Source organism: Hyla sarda, chromosome 1, assembly GCF_029499605.1.
Source record: "Hyla sarda isolate aHylSar1 chromosome 1, aHylSar1.hap1, whole genome shotgun sequence".
Classification (NCBI taxonomy): domain Eukaryota; kingdom Metazoa; phylum Chordata; class Amphibia; order Anura; family Hylidae; genus Hyla; species Hyla sarda.
This window is the reverse complement of record NC_079189.1, coordinates 604,124,839-604,145,914: the sequence shown is the minus strand read 5'-3', so window position 1 is coordinate 604,145,914 and position 21,076 is coordinate 604,124,839. Positions and strand designations below refer to the sequence as shown.

General features: G+C 44.7%; 1 protein-coding gene and 1 pseudogene across 2 annotated transcripts in view; one reads left to right on the top strand and one right to left on the bottom strand.

The window, feature by feature from the left end:
* Window positions 1–21,076, bottom strand: part of LOC130296495 (zinc finger protein 605-like) — a 505,889-nt gene that overhangs the window by 32,487 nt on the left and 452,326 nt on the right. Inside the window, exons 11-12 of one of the 2 annotated variants that reach the window (XM_056548085.1) lie at window positions 14,720–14,840; window positions 8,350–9,515 (exon numbers count right to left, since the gene is read on the bottom strand). In XM_056548085.1, the coding sequence (XP_056404060.1) occupies window positions 8,350–9,515; window positions 14,720–14,840 (1,287 nt within the window). Of the gene's footprint in view, window positions 1–7,751; window positions 9,516–14,719; window positions 14,841–21,076 lie in introns of those variants that run through there. The other variant, XM_056548080.1, reaches the window with a different exon arrangement.
* Window positions 1–21,076, top strand: part of LOC130297364 (zinc finger protein ZFP2-like) — a 322,941-nt pseudogene that overhangs the window by 70,288 nt on the left and 231,577 nt on the right.

Below are 21,076 nucleotides of genomic sequence, written 5' to 3'. Positions count from 1 at the left end.
GAGCTGTATATGTGTAATGTACATGTAGCTGAGCTGTATGTGTACACAGTAGTGCTGTATATGTGTAATGTACATGTAGCTGAGCTGTATGTGTACACAGTAGAGCTGTATATGTGTAATGTACATGTAGCTGAGCCGTATGTGTACACAGTAGAGCTGTATATGTGTAATGTACATGTAGCTGAGCCGTATGTGTACACAGTAGAGCTGTATATGTGTAATGTGCATGTAGCTGAGCCGTATGTGTACACAGTAGAGCTGTATATGTGTAATGTGCATGTAGCTGAGCTGTATGTGTACACAGTAGAGCTGTATATGTGTAATGTGCATGTAGCTGAGCTGTATGTGTACACAGTAGAGCTGTATATGTGTAATGTGCATGTAGCTGAGCTGTATGTGTACACAGTAGAGCTGTATATGTGTAATGTGCATGTAGCTGAGCTGTATGTGTACACAGTAGAGCTGTATATGTGTAATGTGCATGTAGCTGAGCTGTATGTGTACACAGTAGAGCTGTATATGTGTAATGTACATGTAGCTGAGCTGTATGTGTACACAGCAGAGCTGTGTGTAATGTGCATGTAGCTGAGCTGTATGTGTACACAGTAGAGCTGTATATGTGTAATGTGCATGTAGCTGAGCTGTATGTGTACACAGTAGAGCTGTATATGTGTAATGTGCATGTAGCTGAGCTGTATGTGTACACAGTAGAGCTGTATATGTGTAATGTGCATGTAGCTGAGCTGTATGTGTACACAGTAGAGCTGTATATGTGTAATGTGCATGTAGCTGAGCTGTATGTGTACACAGTAGAGCTGTATATGTGTAATGTACATGTAGCTGAGCTGTATGTGTACACAGCAGAGCTGTGTGTAATGTGCATGTAGCTGAGCTGTATGTGTACACAGTAGAGCTGTATGTGTGTAATGTGCATGTAGCTGAGCTGTATGTGTACACAGTAGAGCTGTATATGTGTAATGTACATGTAGCTGAGCTGTATGTGTACACAGTAGAGCTGTATATGTGTAATGTACATGTAGCTGAGCTGTATGTGTACACAGTAGAGCTGTATATGTGTAATGTACATGTAGCTGAGCTGTATGTGAACACAGTAGAGCTGTATATGTGTAATGTGCATGTAGCTGAGCTGTCTGTGTACACAGTAGAGCTGTATATGTGTTTTATCTGCCTGTAGCAGGGCACTGTGTGTAATGTGCTTTTTGATCACGTTTCATAATTTTTTTTTTCTCATATATGAAAGGATCAAAAATCAGCAATTCTAATTTTTTTTTCTACGCCATTCACTGTGCGGTTTTATTAAGATGATATTTTAACCCCTAGACAATAATAAACAGACCACTACTCCCTTCTGGGACATCGTCTGGGACTTAACGCACCAGGGCATATGGGTTTGTCTTGGCTGCTTCCACTGGCCGTGCGGTGATCGGGCTAAGATTGCTGCTGATCGCCCAGGAAAGTTCTGAGATCCCCACAGATCCGTCCCTCTGTATGCTCCCCAGTTTTCAGCCCAAAACCCCAATGCCGCGGTGTCTTAGTACACTGCACATGCGCGCGGCGAGTTCCAGCTTCCCCAAGCTGGAAAAAACTGACTGTGTACATTGGACAGTAAATCTCCTCGATTGGTGCCTACTGGACTTCAATCTTCAGATGCTCAGCAATTCTGTTAATTACCCTATAATTATATTCACACACAGTTACTTAAAGGGGTACATAGCCCCAGACATCTTATCCCCTATCCCAAGGACCCCTCCGAACTCAGCTGCGGCAGCCCAGACATCCGGTGCACGGAGCGAACTTCGTTCTGTGCCGGTTGACTGGCGATGTGGGGCGGAGGCTTGTGACATCACGGTCACACACCACTTGTGACATTATGGCCATGCCCTCTCAATGCAAGTGTATGGGTGGGGGCGTGATGGTGCTGCACCCGATGCTCTAAACGAATGCCGGGTGCAGCAGGGAATTCGAGAGGGGTCCGCATCGGCGGGCCCTCCATAATCAGAGATCTTATCCCCTATCCTTTGTATAGGGGATAAGATGTCTAGGGGCGGAATACCCCTTTAACACCTACAAATGGTGTATCCAGTATGAGACTATCAGTGTCTCAAATGAACGGTAACCAAGGGGCTAATAGGATACAATCTTAGCATTTAATATATACTGTATTTATTGTCTCATTTACAAATAATATAGTAGAACTCTTGGGTAAGTAATTGGAGACTGGTGTAATCTAGCGAATGGTCAAGATCTCTTATGGATTTACTTGGGAACTACAAAATCAATTTCTTACACCATAGTGCAATTCGTATAGTTGGTAAACGCACCTGCAGTACTTGCTTCCATATCAGTGTTTTCTTAATAAAATCACTAGTATGTCACACTGGAGCCGCTAACTAATATCTTGTACAACTGCTGTGGTGACCCAGTAAAGAATATAGAATTCTGCCCATCCTGTGTGGCAGATGTTGCCTTCAGTGTCCGTCTTGGGCCCACATTACTCAGGACTCAATATAATGCAATGTTATGCTATGGTTAATGTTCTGGCCTTTTCTATGTACCTGTTGCTTTAATTCTGTTAAAACCTATTGTTAGCGGAGTTTGCGTGAGGTAAACCCAGCAAGGCGATAGGCTTCCAAGGGTGACCCTGCACCTCCCTTTATACCAATCTGTGCTGTAACGGATTTTGCCATCTATCCTGCCTCAGTAAAGCAAGTTATTTGTAACCTTGTGTCAGAGTATTTATTGCCCCATGCCTGGCAGAGGCGAACTACAATGCTTAGAAGAGAAGGAGTCACATTTGGCTTTTGGAAAGCAAATTTTGCTGAAATGGTTTTGGGGGGGGGCATGTCGCATTTAGGAAGCCCCTATGGTGCCAGAACAGAAAAAAAAAACCTCACTGCATACTATTTGGGAAACTACACCCCTCAAGGAACATACCAAGGGGTACAGGGAGCCACAGGTGTTTGACGACTTTTCATTAAAGTTGGATATGTAAATAAAAAAAAATTTTCACAAAAATGCTGGTTTTTCCCCAAATTTTTTATTTTTACAAGGGGTAATAGGAGAAAATGCCCCCCAACATTTGTAACCCCATTTTTTCTTAGTATGGAAATACCCCATATGTGGATATAATTTGCTCTGCGGGCGAACTATAATGCTCAGAAGAGAAGTAGCGCTATTGAGCTTTTGGAGAGAGAATTTGTTTGGAATGGAAGTTGGGGGCCATGTGCGTTTACAAAGCCCCCCTGTGACCCCATTTTGAAAACTATACCCCTCACGGAATGTAATAAGGGGTGCAGTGAGTATTTACACCCCACTGGCGTTTGAAAGATCTTTGGAACAGTGGGCTGTGCAAGTGAAAAATAAATGTTTTCGTTTTCACAGACCACTGTTCCAAAAATCTCAGACACCTGTGGGGTGTAAATGCTAACTGTACCCCTTATTACATTACGTGAGGGGTGTAGTTTCCAAAATGGGGTCAGGTTGGGGGGCTCTACTGTTCTGGCACCATGGGGGCTTTGTAAACACACGTGGCCTTCAATTCCGGTCAAATTTTCTCTAAAAAAAGCCCAATGGAGCTCCTTCTCTTCTCAGCATTGTAGTTTTCTTGCAGAGCACTTTACATCCACATATGGGGTATGTTCTTACTCAGAAGAAATGGAGTTACAAATTTTAGGGGGCTTTTTTCCTATTTTCCCTTGTGAACACCAGCATTTTAGTGAAAAAAAAATGTTTCTTTCATTTTCCCATCTAACTTTAACGAAAATTCGTCAAACACCTGTGGGGTGTTCAGGCTCACTATACCCCTTGTTACGTTCCGTGAGGGGTGTAGTTTCCAAAATGGGGTCACATGTGGGTATTTATATTTTTGCGTTCATGTCAGAACCGCTGAAAAATCAGCCACCCCTGTGCAAATCACCAATTTAGGCCTCAAATGTACATAGTGCACTCTCATTCCTGAGCCTTGTTGTGCGTCCGCAGAGCATTTTAAATTTTAAAGCATTGTAAAAATGAAAAGTATGGAGCAACACCAGCATGTTAAACCCCCCAAAGGACGAGGGGGCACTCCCTCCGTCTGGAGAAGAAAAGGTTTAGTCTAAAGGGGCGACACGCCTTCTTTACCGTGAGGACTGTGAATTTATGGAACGGTCTACCTCAGGAACTGGTCACAGCAGGAACAATTAACAACTTTAAAGCAGGGTTAGATACATTCCTGGAACAAAATAACATTAATGCTTATGCAGAATTATAAAACTACATCCTTCCCCTTATCCCCTTACACCCTTCACTTCAATCCCCTGGTTGGACTTGATGGACGTTTGTCTTTTTTCAACCATACTAACTATGTAACTATGTTAGTGTAAAAAAATTACTTTTTTTTCACAATAACATGCTGGTGTAGACCCCAAATTTACCTTTTCATAAGGGGTATAAGGAGAAAAAGCCCCTCAAAATTTGTTAGGCAATTTCTCCCGAGTACAGAAATACCCCATATGTGGCACTTAACTGTTTCCTTGAAATACAACAGGGCTCTGAAAAGAGAGAGGGCCATGCGCATTTGAGGACTAAATTGGGGATTTGCATAGGGACAGACCCGGATTCAAGAATGACACTTGCCTCCTCCACCAAAATTACCCTATAGCAGTGTTTCCCGAACGTGGTGCCTCCAGCTGTTGCAAAACTCCCAGCATGACTGGACAGTCAATGGCTGTCCAGCAATACTCGGAGTTGTTGTTTTGCAACAGCTGGAGGCTCCATTTTGGAAAGCATGCCGTACCAGAAGTTTTTCATTTCTATTGGGGGGGGGGTGTAACTGTGTAAGGGTATATGTAGTGTACTTTTATTTTGTGTAATGTAGTGTTTTTAGGGTACATCACGCAGGTGGAGGTTTCACAGAGTTTCCCACTGGGAGCTTGAGCTGCAGCGGAAAATTTGCTGCATCTCAAACTAGCAGCGAGAAGCTCACTGTAAACCCCCGCCCGTGTGAATGCAGCCTGTACATTCACATGGGGGGGCTGCAAAACTACAACTCCCAGAATGCCCTTTGGCTGTCCGTGCATGCTGGCGGTTGTAGTTATGCAACAGCTGGAGGCAAACTGGTTGCAAAGCACAGAGTTTGTTACATCCAAAAAGAGGATTTATTTCTTTAGTACAATGTATATGTTAGTCATATTTTTTTTTATTTTTTTTTTAACAAAATATATATACTTTTGCAGGTGGAGTTATTTTTAGTTATGACAGTTAGCCATACTTTTTCTTTTTGTAATAAAAAAAATAAAATTTAAATAAATATTGTTAAGATATAGTGGCCCTTATTTACCGAGAGTGGAGTGTAGATTTTGTTGTGTTTTTTGCTGTTCCGACCTTTTTTTTTCCATTGTATTTGCTAATTTACTCCGCTTTCGGAAACTTTATACATGCTTTAAAGTGTAGGGTTTTCTTACCAGAAAACCACATGATTTTCAGAGTGGTTTTCAGAAAAGACAAGTGATTTTGGATGAAATGTAGGCTACACGCCTCTTTTTCCCGAAAACCACGCCCATTATGTAGGTTTTTTTTTTCACTCTCAGTGTTTCTGATTCTGTCGTTTTTTTTCTGTCGCACATTCAGAATTTAGGCACACAACCCGACAAAAAGACTCAGAATGCTGTTAGTAAATGAGGGCCAGTGTGTTGGCTTATTGTAAGGTTAGGGAGAAAAAAAAATCCTTTTCCAAGTTGGTATTATTTTTAGATATGGCAGCTAGCCATATTTTTCTTTTTAATATTAAAAAAATATATATTATTATGTTTCCTAGTTTGGATAGTTTTGGTGCTCTATTTATGTTGATAAGGAATGTGTGTGTGATGGTTGGTGTTAGGACATTATAGGTACCGTATATACTCGAGTATAAGCCGACCCGAATATAAGCCCAAAATCCCAGGAAAATTATTAACTCGAGTATAAGCCTAGGGTGGGAAATACATCATCCCCCCCTGTCATCATCCAGACCCCCGTCATTAACACCCTCATCATCATCATCACCCTGTCATCATCACCCTGTCATCATCACCCTGTCATCATCCCACACACCCCTTCATCATCCCCTTGTCATCATCCCACACACCCCCTTGTCATCATCCCCTTGTCATCATCCCACACCTCCCCTTCATCATCCCCCTGTCATTATCCCACACCCGCCCTTCATCATCCCCTTGTCATCATCCCCATCCCCCTTCATCATCCCCTTGTCATCATCCTCTTGCCATCATCCCACACCCCCCTTCATCATCCCCCTGTCATCATCCCACACCCGCCCTTCATCATCCCCTTGTCATCATCACCACATGTCATCATCATCACCGCTTGTCAATGTCTGATACAGTGGTCTTCAACCTGCGGACCTCCAGATGTTTCAAAACTACAACTCCCAGCATGCCCGGACAGCCATCGGCTGTCCGGGCTTGCTGGGAGTTGTAGTTTTGAAACCTCTGGAGGTCCGCAGGTTGAAGACCACTGCGGCCTTCGACATCATCCAGCGCCCTCTCACCCCCTTTAGTTCTGTACTCACCTCCGCTCGGCGCTGGTCCGGTGCTGCAGGACTGTCCGGTGGGGAGGTCGTCAGGGGGGATAGTGGATCCGGGCTGCCATCTTCACCGGGGGGCCTCTTCTCCGCGCTTCGTGCCGGAATAGAGGCGTTGCCTTGACGATGACGCAGATGGACGTTGGTAATGAACGTACCTCTGCGTCGTCGTCAAGGCACCGTGACTATTACGGGGCCGGGCCCGAAGCGCGGAGAAGAGGCCCCCCCCGGTGAAGATGGCAGCCCGGAACCACTATCCCACCGGACGACCTCCCCACCGGACAGTCCTGCAGCACCGGACCAGCGCCGAGTGGAGGTGAGTACAGAACTAAAGGGGGGTGAGAGGGGGGGGGGGCTGGATGATGTCGAAGGCCGCAGTGGTCTTCAACCTGCGGACCTCCAGAGGTTTCAAAACTACAACTCCCAGCAAGGCGGAGAGTTCACTCGAGTATAAGCCAAGGGGGGTGTTTTCAGCACGAAAAATCGTGCTGAAAAACTCTGCTTATACTCGAGTATATACGGTAGGTAATAATTTGTTAGATAACCTGGGCTGGCCGTTTAGAAAGGTTTAACCCCTTGCTGCAAAATGCCGTTTCAAAACGGCGCTGCGGCATGGGAGGGTTATGAAGTGATCTCAGGAGCTGAGCTCACATCATACCCACATGGTCATGGCTGCTATCAGCAGCCAGGACCCGTGGCTAATGCCGAACATCGCTGTTCAGGCAGATTTCTGGCATTAACTCTTTAGACGCGGCGATCAAAGTTGATCGCCGTGTCTAAAGTGAAAGTGAAAGCTTCCCGGCAGCTCAGTCGGGCTGATCAGTAAAATCGCGATATCCCGATCAGCAAGAGTGCAGCAGGACGGTGCCTTACTTGCCTCCTGTGCGTCCAATCGGCGATTGATTGCTCAAAGCCTGAAATTGAGGCTTGAGCAATCAACCGCCAACCCCAGTGACAGGACCACCATGAACAGACGGAGTACCCATTTAACACGCTGTCAGTATTCTACAGTGCACACCATTTCTACTAATGTGTGAGATGGGCTCCACCCAGTCTATACCGACCTATTTCCTTAAAGGGGTACTCCGGGGCCAAAAAAATCCCCCAATCCAAAGGGACCCCTGCGATCTCTGAAATGGCAACCCACTCATCCTTACACAGCCGCCACACCCCCTCCATTTATGTTTATGGGATATATCCTTGTACAGTTATTGTTGTAACCACAAACATTAACCCTCACTTACCCTGTTACCCCATCAGACCTGTGTAATATGGAGGCAGGGGGCCTATGGTACGCCATGAAAGCTGGGGCCAACAATTGTCTATAAATGTTCCCCAACACCTATAGGACTTTTTATAATGTGTAAAGTTCTTCCATCAGAATAATGTCCTAGAAGCCAGAAGATAGAAGTGATTTTGTGTCTCTAATCTGGTCATGTCCTGGAATTCTTCATCACTGGAATAAGTCCCTTCTCTCTGAGGTGTTTGGGTCTCCAGTAGCAGCTCCCCATGGATTATGCCTGTTGGGTCTTCTCCATGAGGAGCAGTGAATATCACAACCATATATCACACTCTTTTCCTACCATGTAAACTATAGTGATGACATCACTGGATCGGTGACTACGTTCTAAAAGAAAACTTTTATTAACAATTGGGAACAAGTTTGGAGATGCAGTATATGATATATGTATAAATGTCAGATATCCTATGTACATGGTTAATATATAGATGTCTTATCTGCATAATTTATTACTCTGAATTGTCTTCACTCCAGTGTGAATTCTTAAATGTCTCATAAGTATTGATTTCTGAGTAAAACATTTCCCACATTCTGAACATGAAAATGGCTTCTCTCCTGTGTGAATTCTTCGATGTTTAACAAGATGTGATTTATCATTAAAATGTTTCCCACATTCTGAACATGGAAATAGCTTCTCCCCTGTGTGAATCTTTTTATGTTTAACATAATCTGATTTCCAAGTATAACATTTTCCACATTCTATACACGAAAAGGGCTTCTCTCCTGTGTGAGTTCTTTGATGTTCAACAAGACTTGATTTCTGAGAAAAACATTTTTCACAATCTGGACATGAAAATGGCTTCTCTCCTGTGTGAGTTCTTTGATGTTTAACAAGATGTGATTTCTGACTAAAACATTTTTCACATTCTGCACATGAAAATGGCTTCTCTCCTGTGTGAGTTTTTTGATGAGAAAGAAGACTTGATTTCTGAGTAAAACATTTCCTACATTCTGTGCATGAAAATGGCTTTACCCCCGTGTGAGTTCTTTGATGTTCAACAAGACTTGATTTCTGAGTAAAACATTTTTCACACTCCGAACATGAGAATGGCTTCTCACCTGTGTGAATTCTCTTATGTTCAACAAGAGATGATTTATGAGTAAAACATTTCCCACATTCGGAACAAGAAAATGGCTTCTCTCCTGTGTGAGTTTTTTGATGTTCAACAAGATTTGCTTTCTGAGTAAAACATTTCCCACATTCCGAACATGAAAATGGCTTCTCTCCTGTGTGAGTTTTTTGATGTTCAACAAGATTTGATTTTTGAGTAAAACATTTTTCACATTCTGAACATGAAAATAGCTTCTTACTTGAGTGAATTTTCTGGTGTTCAATCAGAGAGGATTTAAGAGTAAAACATTTCCCACATTCTGAGCACGAGAATGGCTTCTTTCCTGTGTGAGTTATTTGATGTTTAAGAAGACTTGAATTCTTAGTGAACCTTTTCCCACATTCTGAACATAAAAATGGCTTCTCCTTTATTAAGGGATCAGATGAGAGATCTTGGCTGTGAAGGGCTGAGGGTGTATCTGGGATAATGGAATGTTCTTCATATGTATCTTGTGTGATATCATCATCTGCTTTATAATATGAAGATATAAGATTCTCCTCTGATCTCCTGGTACAGTCATCTGCTGAAAATTAAAAAAAAGATTTTATTTTTAAGTAACAACCTTAACAACCCAGGACATTTTTAATTGATTTTTGCATTAACTGTTTTGCTTTCTCTCCTTCTAAGAGCCAAAACTCTTACTTTCCCATCTCCAGAGCCATATTAGGGCTTTTTTTGTACTTTGTACCTTTATTTTACCATATATGTATTGTGAAACAGAATAAAAAATGTTGTTACATGAAATTGAAATAAAGATGCAATTGTGTAAATTGTAGGAAGGGGGGAGGGTGTAATTGTTACGTTGTTCCCTGTGCAGTAAAATGGACATGTTATCTATACTCATCAGGTTGGTGCAATTACGATACTTCTATAGTTCTTTTGCTATTTCTTACTACTTTTAAACCAGAAGTGAGTAGAGAAAGTGGCGACCACCAGGGATCATCTTCTTTAGACGTTATTATTCCAGAAGTTTATTAGAAGGTGCTCATATGGTTCAGACAAATGAGGACAACAGCGCGTACACAGGTGGCGACAGCCGTTTCACGCTGTTCTGCACTTCTATAGACCTCCTACTATTATGTTAAACCCTAAAGGGCCTATCACAACAGGAGTTTTACCTTCTTTACATTCTTTACAAAAAAAAAAAAAAATTAAGGTTTTTTAGATTTCATTTTTCAAATGTATTTCAAAGCCCACTAGATTGAATTGATCGGCGGTCATCACTGATCGCTGTGTCTGATCTATTACGGCTTGTGCCTCTATTTTGAGACTCGTGGTGCCTGATTGTTACCGAAGTACTTTCTATTGTTTGTCTCCTCCCTATTTAGGCCATTTTTGTGCCCCTCCGTATCCTTTTCCTAAAGGGACACTTCTTTCTTCATTAAATGGGCACTGTCACTGTCCTTCTCTTGCCTCATTTTTACAGCAGTGTTCCCTTCGTCTGTGTGCCTACAGCTTTTACAAAAACTACAACTCTCAGCATGCCCAGACATCCTTTGACCGTCCAGGCATGCTTGGAGTTGTAGTTTTGCAACAGCTGGAGGCACAGGATTGGTAAAAATCTTCGTTACAGCAGTGTTGCTGCAGGCTGTGTTCCTCCTGCAGCCTTGTCAATCAGCCATCTTGTGTCCATGACCCTTGGACACGCTCATGCTGCTGTGGGACTCATCAGTGTCCCAGGAGGTATGGGGACCCCTAGTGGTGGGATTTTCAAAGCCAGTTTTCTTTAACAAAATGCCACATTTAAAAAAAGAAAGTACAGTATATTAGAAAAACTATTGTTTTGCAAAGATGTACAACATATAAAAAGTTTGACATCAATGGAGGGGGTGTGGCTGTGACTGTGACATCACGAGGGGGCGTGACCGTCATGACCACTGCCTTCGGCTCTGAGCATTCAGAACAAAATGTTCAGAACGTTCGAGCACCGGAGTATCCCTTTAAGATGCCATAAAGGCAGAGGTTCCCCAAAATTTTCCACCGGCCTGAACTGCACTAGGAAAGATGAGTGATCCGAGAGGCTTCTTAATAAATATTCAACCTTCACCACACACCCTAACATAGCGGCATTTACCACTGCCAGGTCAATACGGGAAAGTGACCCAAGAAAACTGATGACCCATTGGATTGCGATGCTTTTGACTAATGGTGATGGTAATGGTAAAAATGGTGATTTTGACTAAAACGACTTAGGTACACACTTTTGCTTTTTCACTTTGCAGTGGTAAGAGATTTATAAAGGGCGACCATAACCCCTTAAGGACTCAGCCCATTTTGGCCTTAAGGACTCAGACAATTTAATTTTTACGTTTTCATTTTTTCCTCCTCGCCTTCTAAAAATCATAACTCTTTTATATTTTCATCCACAGACTAGTATGAGGGCTTGTTTTTTGCGCGACCAGTTGTCCTTTGTAATGACATAACTCATTATATCATAAAATGTATGGCGCAACCAAAAAACACTATTTTTGTGGGGAAATTAAAAAGAAAAACGCAATTTTGCTAATTTTGGAAGGTTTCGTTTTCACGCCAAACAATTTATGGTAAAAATGACGTGTGTTCTTTATTCTGAGGGTCAATACGATTAAAATGATACCCATTATGACGAATCAAATTTACTGTGAGTTTGCTCATCTCTAGTTCTGTCACCAGTTGATTTAAAAAAATAAAAAAAAAAGTTTTTCACCGGAGTACCCCTTTAAAGTCACAGCATCTCATTCACTTTAATGAGCCGACCAGAATCAGATAGTGACTCCGGTCGGCTCATTTTTGCCCCTTATCCGGTTTTGTGACCGAACTTGAAACTGTAGTATACCACGGTTTTAGTCCGGTCACAAAACCGGATCCAGGGCAAAAAGTTAACCGACCGGAGTCACTATCTGACTCCGGTCGGCTCATTTAAATGAATGAGATGGGGGCCGGACTGGCAGTGACTAACCGTGATCTGAATACAGCCTTAAAGGTCTCATATCCTGAATAACTACCTGAAATGGCTTTAGGAGAACTATTCTTTCCGAGAACATGCCCTCGCCCAATCACAGATTGCCGGGACACAGAACTACTCTCAAGACACAACGATTGGGAGGTGATCCTTGTCTTTCAAGCTCCTCTGGGGAGCAGTAGTCCTTCAATTAATGGGTGTTCTGATCAAGGTTGCAGGGGATGTGACTTCGCCCAGCAGAGAAGGGGGCTCCTCTGGGGATCTGAGGTATACAGTATGTCTCAGCTCCTTGGGGGTGGGGAGTGGGAGGAGCATCACTTTCAACTGTGTCTGCTTCTTTGTCTCTCTGCAAAGAGAGTTATGGAGCAGCCAGCACCAGGTTTATATTTGGTGGAGGAAACAGCCGCTCCGGTGGGAATGATGACGAGTAGTTTTTTTTTTTCCGTTTTTTTTTTCCGTTTTTTTTTTTACGACTAGCACAAAGAGGAGAGGGGGGGGGGGTTGGCACAGAGGTAGAGAATAGTTTGGGTGTGCAAAAGTGGCGTTGTATCAGAGTTGGCGTACAGAAGTTTGCAGGGCACATGAGAGGCCTAATATCAGTGTGGGGGTACTGAAGGGTTATAATATCAGTGTGAGGCACAGAAGGGGTATATAATCAGTGTGGGGCACAGAATAGAAACAATTACTATGGGGGTACTGTATCATCAATGTTTGGGGAACTGTAGATGAAAAGTTTATATAGAAGTAGATGAAAATTTTAAGAGCCTAAAATGCTCGTCCAGCAGACATGCTATGTGGGCTCGTTGAGAAAGATGAGAAAAGTAATTGACTCTGATCAAAGACAACGCCCCCTGTAGTGCAACTGTAATAACCTTAAACGGTCAGCAGAACCTGCATAGAGATGGTGTCTACCTCTATAGGGTCACTATATGGGGGAATTTTGGTCTGTATATAGTAGTTTTATATGGTACTAGCATGACAATATTATTTAATCACTATGTGGTAGTAATGTGGCCTAGATTTGGCTATATTTTTGTACCTTGTGTAGTCGTATTATTGGTCTTAGTATACAGGATTTGGTCAGTAACAGTGTGATGGTAATATGCATGGTGATAATATTTCCTCCATGTATACTGGTAATATTGGTCAGTATACAGGATTTGCTCAATAACAGTATGATGGTAGTATATATGGTGATAATAATCCTCCTTGTATATTGGTACAAAAGAAAGAGAAGCGCTCCATAGTGCATTAACCGGGCAAGTGGAATTTCACAGTAGTTTACTGGAAGCGCTTACCCGGTAAGTTGTGCTAGTGTACCAGGCACAACACTGTTGAGAGTTTCCAAAATGCAGCCAGTCCCGCCACCACAAAGGTGTAATGGTAACAGCAACCTCCAAATACTCCCAAGGGACTTCAAGGGGCGTCTTTCTCAAGTTCAAGAACTGAGAAATGGAATACTTGTGAGAAAAAAGACCAATGGATCCAGGCGCTGCTCTATCCAGGTATACACAGGATGCAGGTAAGTGTTCTTAATCAAGCAATTTTATTGAACACAAAACAACAAAAGGATCATAAGAACTGAGAAAGACGCCCGTCCTGGCGTCGAAACGCGTTGTTCTGCAAATAAATGCTATCATCTATACAACTATTACCCCTCATCCTTTCTGCGCCTATTGAAGTCCCTTGGGAGTATTTGGAGGTTGCTGTTACCTTGTATACTGGTGTAATTGATAATATTGGTCTTAGTAAACAGGATTTGGTCAGTAACAGTATGATGGTAATATGTATATTGATAATATTCCTCCTTGTATACTGGGATTATTGGTAATATTGGTCTCAGTATATATGATTTGGTCAGTAATAGTATGATGATAATATTCCTCCTTGTATACTGGTAATATTGGTCTCAGTATACAGGATTTGTTCAGTAACAGTATGATGTGGTATGTCTGGTGATAAGAGAGTTAAAAAAATTCCAGTATGATGGTAATATGTATATTGATAATGTTCCTCTTTGTATACTGGTATTATTGATAATATTGGTCTCAGTATACAGGATTTGGTCACTAACAGTATGATGGTAATATGCACGGTGATAATATTCCTCTTTGTATACTGGTATAATTGGTAATATTGGTCTCATTATACAGGATTTGGTCAGTAATAGTATGATTTAAATATGTATAGTAATAATATCTACTCCATGTGTACTGGTATTATTGGTGATAGTGTTCTCTGTATACAGGATTTAGTCAGTAATAGTATGGTGATAAGATTTTTCCTTGTATGCTGGCAATACTGCCAATATTGGTTTCAGTTTATAGGATTTGGTCAATAACAGATGATGGTGATATGTATGGTGATAATATTTCCTTCATGTATACTGGTATTACTGGTCTCAAAAGACTGGATTTGGATAGTAACAGTATGATGGTAATATATATGGTGATCATATTCCTCCCTGTATACTGGTATTATTGGTCAGTATACAGCATTTGGTCAGTAACAGTATGATGGTAATATATATGGTGATAATATTCCTCCTTGTATACTGGTATTATTGGTAATTATCTCAGAATACAGGATTTGGTCAGTAACAGTATGATGGTAATATGTATGGTGATAATATTCCTCCTTGTATACTGGGATTATTGGTAATATTGTCTCAGTATACAGGATTTGTTCAGTAACAGTATGATGTGATATATCTGATGATAAGAGAGTTAAAAAAATTCCACAAAATATTGTGTGACTCTTCTCTACATTTAGTAGTTACTACTAACCTGGGGGGTTACCTGTAGGAATGTCCTCCTTATACTGCTCATCACTGCTCACATCTGTCTCTTCTTTTACTATTATGTTTATACAATTAATATTGTTCAGATCTTCTCCCTGATTTATAAGCTGCAAAAGAAATATAGAAATAGTCATCAGACTATTAAAAATGTTTTCTATGAGCAGAATTATAATTTTTTTTATTCATCCATAAATTCTTTCTTATTAGTCTTCAATGGGGAACACAGGAGACCCTGGATAGTGGCTGAAAATAAGCAGTGACTCCTTCTTAGCAGGATATACCCAACCACTGGCAATGAAGTTATCAGTTTGTATCAGAGGAGTAGAAAAAGAGAAGTCAGAGAGCAGGAAAGGAAGGACCACCACCAAGTGGAGAACCACCAAAGCAGAGAATCCAAACAATGGGTGTCCCCCAATGAAGACTATGAGAAAAATATTATTTTTCCTCTTTTCTTGCTTGTTTCATTGGGGGGACATCGGGGAAAACTTATTGTCCAAAAACGGTGGGAACAGCAGAGACAAAATCAGCAAGCACTGATGCAAAAGACAATGCCAGGGAACATGTGGACAAACAGAACAGGTACAGTAGTAAGAGGAACGATCGGCTCTTGCAGGACTAGGGGTCAGGTATTATAAACAGGAGAGGTAACGCTTGGATCCCGGAGGGATGTGGATATAGGCGGTGCTAAGTCTAATAGAAGTACTAATGCACAAGAACAAGACAAAGCAGAGACTGCACTCACCATCCACATATCTTTATTCAATCTTGTGCCTACACAGGATTGTGCCTACACAGGATTGAATAAAGATACATGGATGGTGAGTGCAGTCTCTGCTATGTCTCGTTCTTTACAAAAAGAACAGGGATAAAGATCCAGTAGAGAACGAGCTACTTGAAAAGATAAAGGCAAAGGCGCCCAAAAAGCTAAAGCAAGAATAGGTAGGAGAGTCACCAGGTCACCTGTAGGTAGAAATCAGGTCACCTGTATGATCTACCTATAAATTCAAGTTAGTGCAGGTGATTCTGCTGTAAGATTGCCTTTATAGTAGGTAGTATCCCCTGGTAGGTAGTAGATAGTTGCAGACATTGTCAGCAGCCCCCTGCAGACATTAGTAGCAGCCCCCTGTAGACAGCAGCCCCCCCTCCCTTGTAGACAGCGCCCACCCTTGTAGACAGCAGCCCCCCCCTGGTAGACAGCAGGCCCCACCCTTGTAGACAGAAGCCCCCCCCCTTGTAGACAGCAGCCCCTCCCCCTTGTAGACAGCAGGACCCCCCCCCTTGTAGACAGCAAGACCCCCCCTCTTGTAGACAGCAGGCCCCCCTTTGTAGACAGCACCCCCCCGCCCTTGTAGACAGCAGACCCCCCCTTGTAGACAGCAGACCCCCCCCTTGTAGACAGCAGCCCCCCCTTGTAGACAGCAGCCCCCCCCTTTGTAGACAGCAGGCTACCCCACTTGTAGACAGCGCTCAGCTGTGGCTGTCCTCTGTTGGGTGTCGCCGCTCTGCTGCCCCGTTCTCCCGTCCGCATCATGGCGTCCTATGGAGGAGCATGTGACATACTCGTCACTCTGTCACCTCTATAGTGTTACACTGGGCACAGTGGAGGAGGTGGAGTTAAGTGTGTGTCACGTGATCCTTCATGTGACGCCATGATTTGTACAGGAGAACGGGGCCGCGGAGCGGGGCATTTAACTGGAGGACGCCGCACTGCAGCAGGTATCTGGGACATTAAACGTGTCCCCGATACCATGCAAATACCTGGAATCGATACCGATACTAGTATCGGTATCGGGACATCCCTAATCAAGATCAGGATAGGTATTCTTTAAGGGTATGCCATGCCAATGCACTAAGCTATACTGAGCTGAGCTATACAGCCATGCTGGAGAAGACCCTACTAGTGGTAGTGGTATTACACTACTTTAAAACGTACCCCCTATGTGCGCATGTTTCATGCATTCTGTATGGAAAAGACCGAGGGGATAACTTGTGGTACCGCTTTAAGGTATAGCATGCTGTACCAGCCATCCAAGAAGAGAGAACCTGCAGAAGACTTCCGAGATGGGAAGGCAAACTCCATATACATGAATACATATATAAATAGATATAGACATATAAACCACACCTATTTGGAACAGCCCATTGCTGTGCGGCAAAAACAGTCCCGTATCAACACTGCAATACGATAAAGAGAAAAAGGAACGGCAGATACCAGAAGGACCAGCACGTAAGGTCCACCAGTCCACATGGTAACACAGGACATCTGAGGGGGACTGTCTAGCCGCCCCAACTGTACATGCAGAGAAGGTAAAGGTATGTCTTAGGGGGGGTTAAACTGGGGGAGTCACTGGTGGAGAAGAATCTGGTGACTTATGGATCATAGATACAGAACAGCACAATGTCAGGCAGCTGCTTCTAAGGCCAGCAGGATATTGTCATGTATCAGAAGAGGCATGGACCTGAGGGACAGGGACATAATACTACCCCTTTATAAAGCATTGGTACGGCCTCACCTGGAATATGCTGTTCAGTTTTAGGTACCGGTTCATAAAAGGGACATTGTGGAGCTGGAGAAGGTGCAAAGACGCGCAAGTAAACTAATAAGGGGCATGTTCCATGCCGGGATCGCGGGGTGAGGCTGCGGTACCACTCTGGTGCTTTTGCGTGGAGGGTCTCCGGTGGCTGCGGCTTGTGGAGCTGGCCGGCGGTGTGCAGAGGAGGTCCGGAGGTTAAGCAGGCTGCTGGCAGGGGTTCCCTGAGGCCGGGCTGTGAGGCGGTGGTCTGCTCCGAGGTCTTCCTGGCTCTTCTCTGCTCCGGCTCCCTCGGCCATCCTGAAAGGACAGGCGCCATCTTCAGCCTTTGTGGACGGGGCTTGTGTGTAGCTGCTTCCGCCGGAGTGGGAGGGTGCTGACGTCACCTGGTGGAGCTGCTGCTTCTGCTCCTTGCTGCTGGCTCCTGCTGTGTTGCTGGGGTGTGCTGAGTGAGTACCTTCGTTCCCTGGCTGGCCCTCCTGGACATTGGGGTGCTCTCCTTCTCTACTGTGGCCTGCCTGTCCACTGAGGGGCTCTTACTGCCTGCTATATACCCCCCCCCCCTCTACTCTGGTGACTTTCTACCTGCTCCTTGCTGGGAGGATTGCTGGGACTTGTGGTGCTGCCCTCGCTGCTGCTGGACTGCCTGACCCTCTGAGCTGTCCCCTTGTGCCTGCCTTGTACAGCTAGTGTCTCTCTACCCGCTCCCTGTGTGACCTGGACAGGCTGGGACTAGTGGTGCCTCCGCTATCTTCTGTGGACTCATCCCCTGGGGTGCCCCCCCCCCCCCCTACCTGCTCTATACACCTGGTGCCTCTCTACCTGCTCTCTGTGTTGCCCTGTGCTGGGCCTGCGTGATCTACGGTGATCACTGCACGCTCTGGACTGTGTTCTGGTGCCTTTCTACCGGCTCTTTGTGTGTCTCTGTTCAGCATGGGGGGTCCCCGAGGTAGCCACAGACATAAGAAGCCCAAACAATATGTTGAGGCCCTGCGGCCGGCCTCGGATGAAGATGCTTCTTCTGATGAGGGGTCCTCCCGCTCCTGTGACCCCTCTCTGCGGGATCCTGGTGCTCAGACCTCTTTTGCCACCAAAGTGTCAGCGCAGGCGGCGAAGGTGCTGGGCCAGTTCTCCAGATCTCAGGACCGTCCCGGGGGTGATTCTCCTGATCCGCCTCTGTCACTGTTTGAAGGGTCTCCGACTACCCGGCAAAAACAGTCCCCTGAACAGCCTGTCTATGATGCTACAGATATGGATCATCGGTTCTCGGAGCTCCTGGCTGCTTTTACCTCCTGCCAATCCATCATGATGACCAAAGTGGATTAACTACGGCAGGAATTTGTTATTTTGCTACATGAGACCCAAAAGATCCGTGAGCACACAGAGGAGGTGGAGCGCCGGGTCTCTACACTGGAGGATACTGTCCATCCCTTGCCAGAGCGGGTTGAATCCCTCCAGCGTCAGGTCATGGGAGTTCTGATTCGTATGGATGACATGGAGAACCTCTTGAGGCATAATAATATTCGTCTTGTTGGCCTTCCGGAGAAGGTGGGGGCTGATCCAGTGTTATTTCTTGAAACATGGCTGATGGCGATTCCTCCAGTGGACACCTTCTCTCCTTATTTCTCTGTTGAGCGGGCTTATAGGGTCCTGGCTAGGCCTCCTCCTCCCGGGGGACCTCCACGTCCCTTCCTGGCCAAACTTCTGCACTTCAAGGACAGGGATGCTGTTCTCCGTGCGGTGTGACTTAAGAGAGAGGTCCTTTGTGGTGGGAGTAGAGTGTCTTTCTACCCTGACTTTTCTGTGGAGCTTCGTAAGCAGTGAGTGCAGTTCACTGAGGTCCAATCTAAGCTGCGTGCCAAGGGCTACCGCTACTCGATGCAGTATCCTGCTCGTCTCAGGGTAGTGGATGGGACATCCACTAAGTTCTTCACTTCCCCGACTGAAGCCCTCCACTGGGTTGATGCAGTTCCTCCTGTCAGGCCCCCAGATTGAACTGTCCTGGACTGTCCTGTTCATGGAGGCTCTCCCGCATTGTTGTCTAGTTAGTTGTTAGGAAGTTAGGGTCCTTAGGGTGGCCCTAGGTTCCAGCTCCATGAGGGACTCTCTGGGTGGCGGCAGTGTTCTTAATTTGGTAATTTAGGTTCACTTGGTGTCTTGTCGACACCCGCAGCCGTTGTATTCAGGGTATAGGTCTGCACTGTGTTAGGGCGTAGATGTTTACTATGTCCCATTTAGTGTTAGACAGGGTTTTATGGGGATTGTTATGGTTATGCTTTGTTGCATTTGTTTTGTGTTTGTGCCTTGTCTGTCTGTATGTGGGGTGTGTGTGGTCCTGTTCCTTCCTTCTTCCCTCCCGCTTGTTTATTTGGATATTTTTTATGATGGAGACCCTAAAGGCTGTTAGCTGGTATGTGAGGGGGCTTAACTCCATGTTTAAGAGGGCATTATGTCTTGATTTTGTGAAACGTCAGTCCCCTCATATTATCTGCTTACAGGAAACCCATATTAGGCCAGAAGGTTCTTGCCCTGAAACGAGCGTGGATAGCAAGAGGCTATCACGCCTCCTTCTCTAATTATGCTAGGGGTGTCTCTGTTTTAGTAACTACGTCCTTGCCACTGGTTGTTCCCAAACTGCCTGAGACCATTTTGGAAGGTTTGTCATATTACACTGTTCCATGGGTTCCTTCTCCTTTGTGCTTGTCTCAGTCTATGTACCTCCTCCATTTCAGGTCTCCGTGTTAGAGTTGATTACTAACAAATTGTTGTCTTTTCCCTTTGATCCTGTCCTTTTTATAGGTGACTTCAATGTGGTTCCTGATCCTGGGTTCGACTCCACCACCACTGCTGACCCTGGCTCCTCCTCCTTTAATACTTGGCACCTGACATTGGGCCTGATCGACATATGGAGATGGAAGTATCCAAGTGTCACTTCCTTTTCCATTTATTCTTCGGTCCATAGGTCCTTCTCCCGCATTTATTTGGCTCTGGCATCTGATCATCTGCTTCAGGCGGTAAGAGAAGTTTCCTACACCACTAGGGGATCTCAGACCACTCTGCGATAATAGTAGTCCTCAATTTAGGTCCTCGTCCCCCTTCCCGTATCTGGCGCATGCACCCTGGTTGGTTACAGGCCGAGGCTGTTGTGGAAGCTCTGGGGGTTGCCCATACTGATTACTGGGAGCATAATGCCTCACATCCGGACCCTTTGGTTCAATGGGATGCGTACAAAGCCACGATCAGGGGTGCCTTCATAGCAGGGGTAGCGGGCCAACGGAAGATTAGGTCAGCTATGGAACGTAAGCTGCTGGAGGAGGTAAGTGTTTTGGAGGCAGCATAAATTAGAGATACTTCTCCTGATAATAAACGGGGCGTGGGCTAAGGCTCAGAGAGTCCAGCTGCGGAATTTGGATAGGGAGGCTGCTCTTTTTGAGTTTGGGGGCAAGAATGGGAAGTTGTTGGCCTATTTGGCGAGGGCTCGTTGTCCTGCTGCTTCTATTCCTTGCATTAGGGGCGGGGATGATTCGATGGTGTCTGACCCTCAGCTGATTAATTCTGTCTTTAGGGACTTTCACTCCTCTTTGTATTCTGCCCCTCCTAGACACTGTCAGGGAGAAATTGTGTGTTTCCTACAAGAACTGTCTCTTCCCCGCCTTAGTTGCTCTCAGGCGGAAGCGTTGGATCACCCCTTTAGTGCTGAGGAGATAGGGCAGGCCTTCCCCTTGAGAAAACCCCGGGTCTGGATGGGATGGTTGGTGATTGGTATAGGATGAATGAGAAGCGTTTGACCCCTATACTCCTTAATTTGTTCC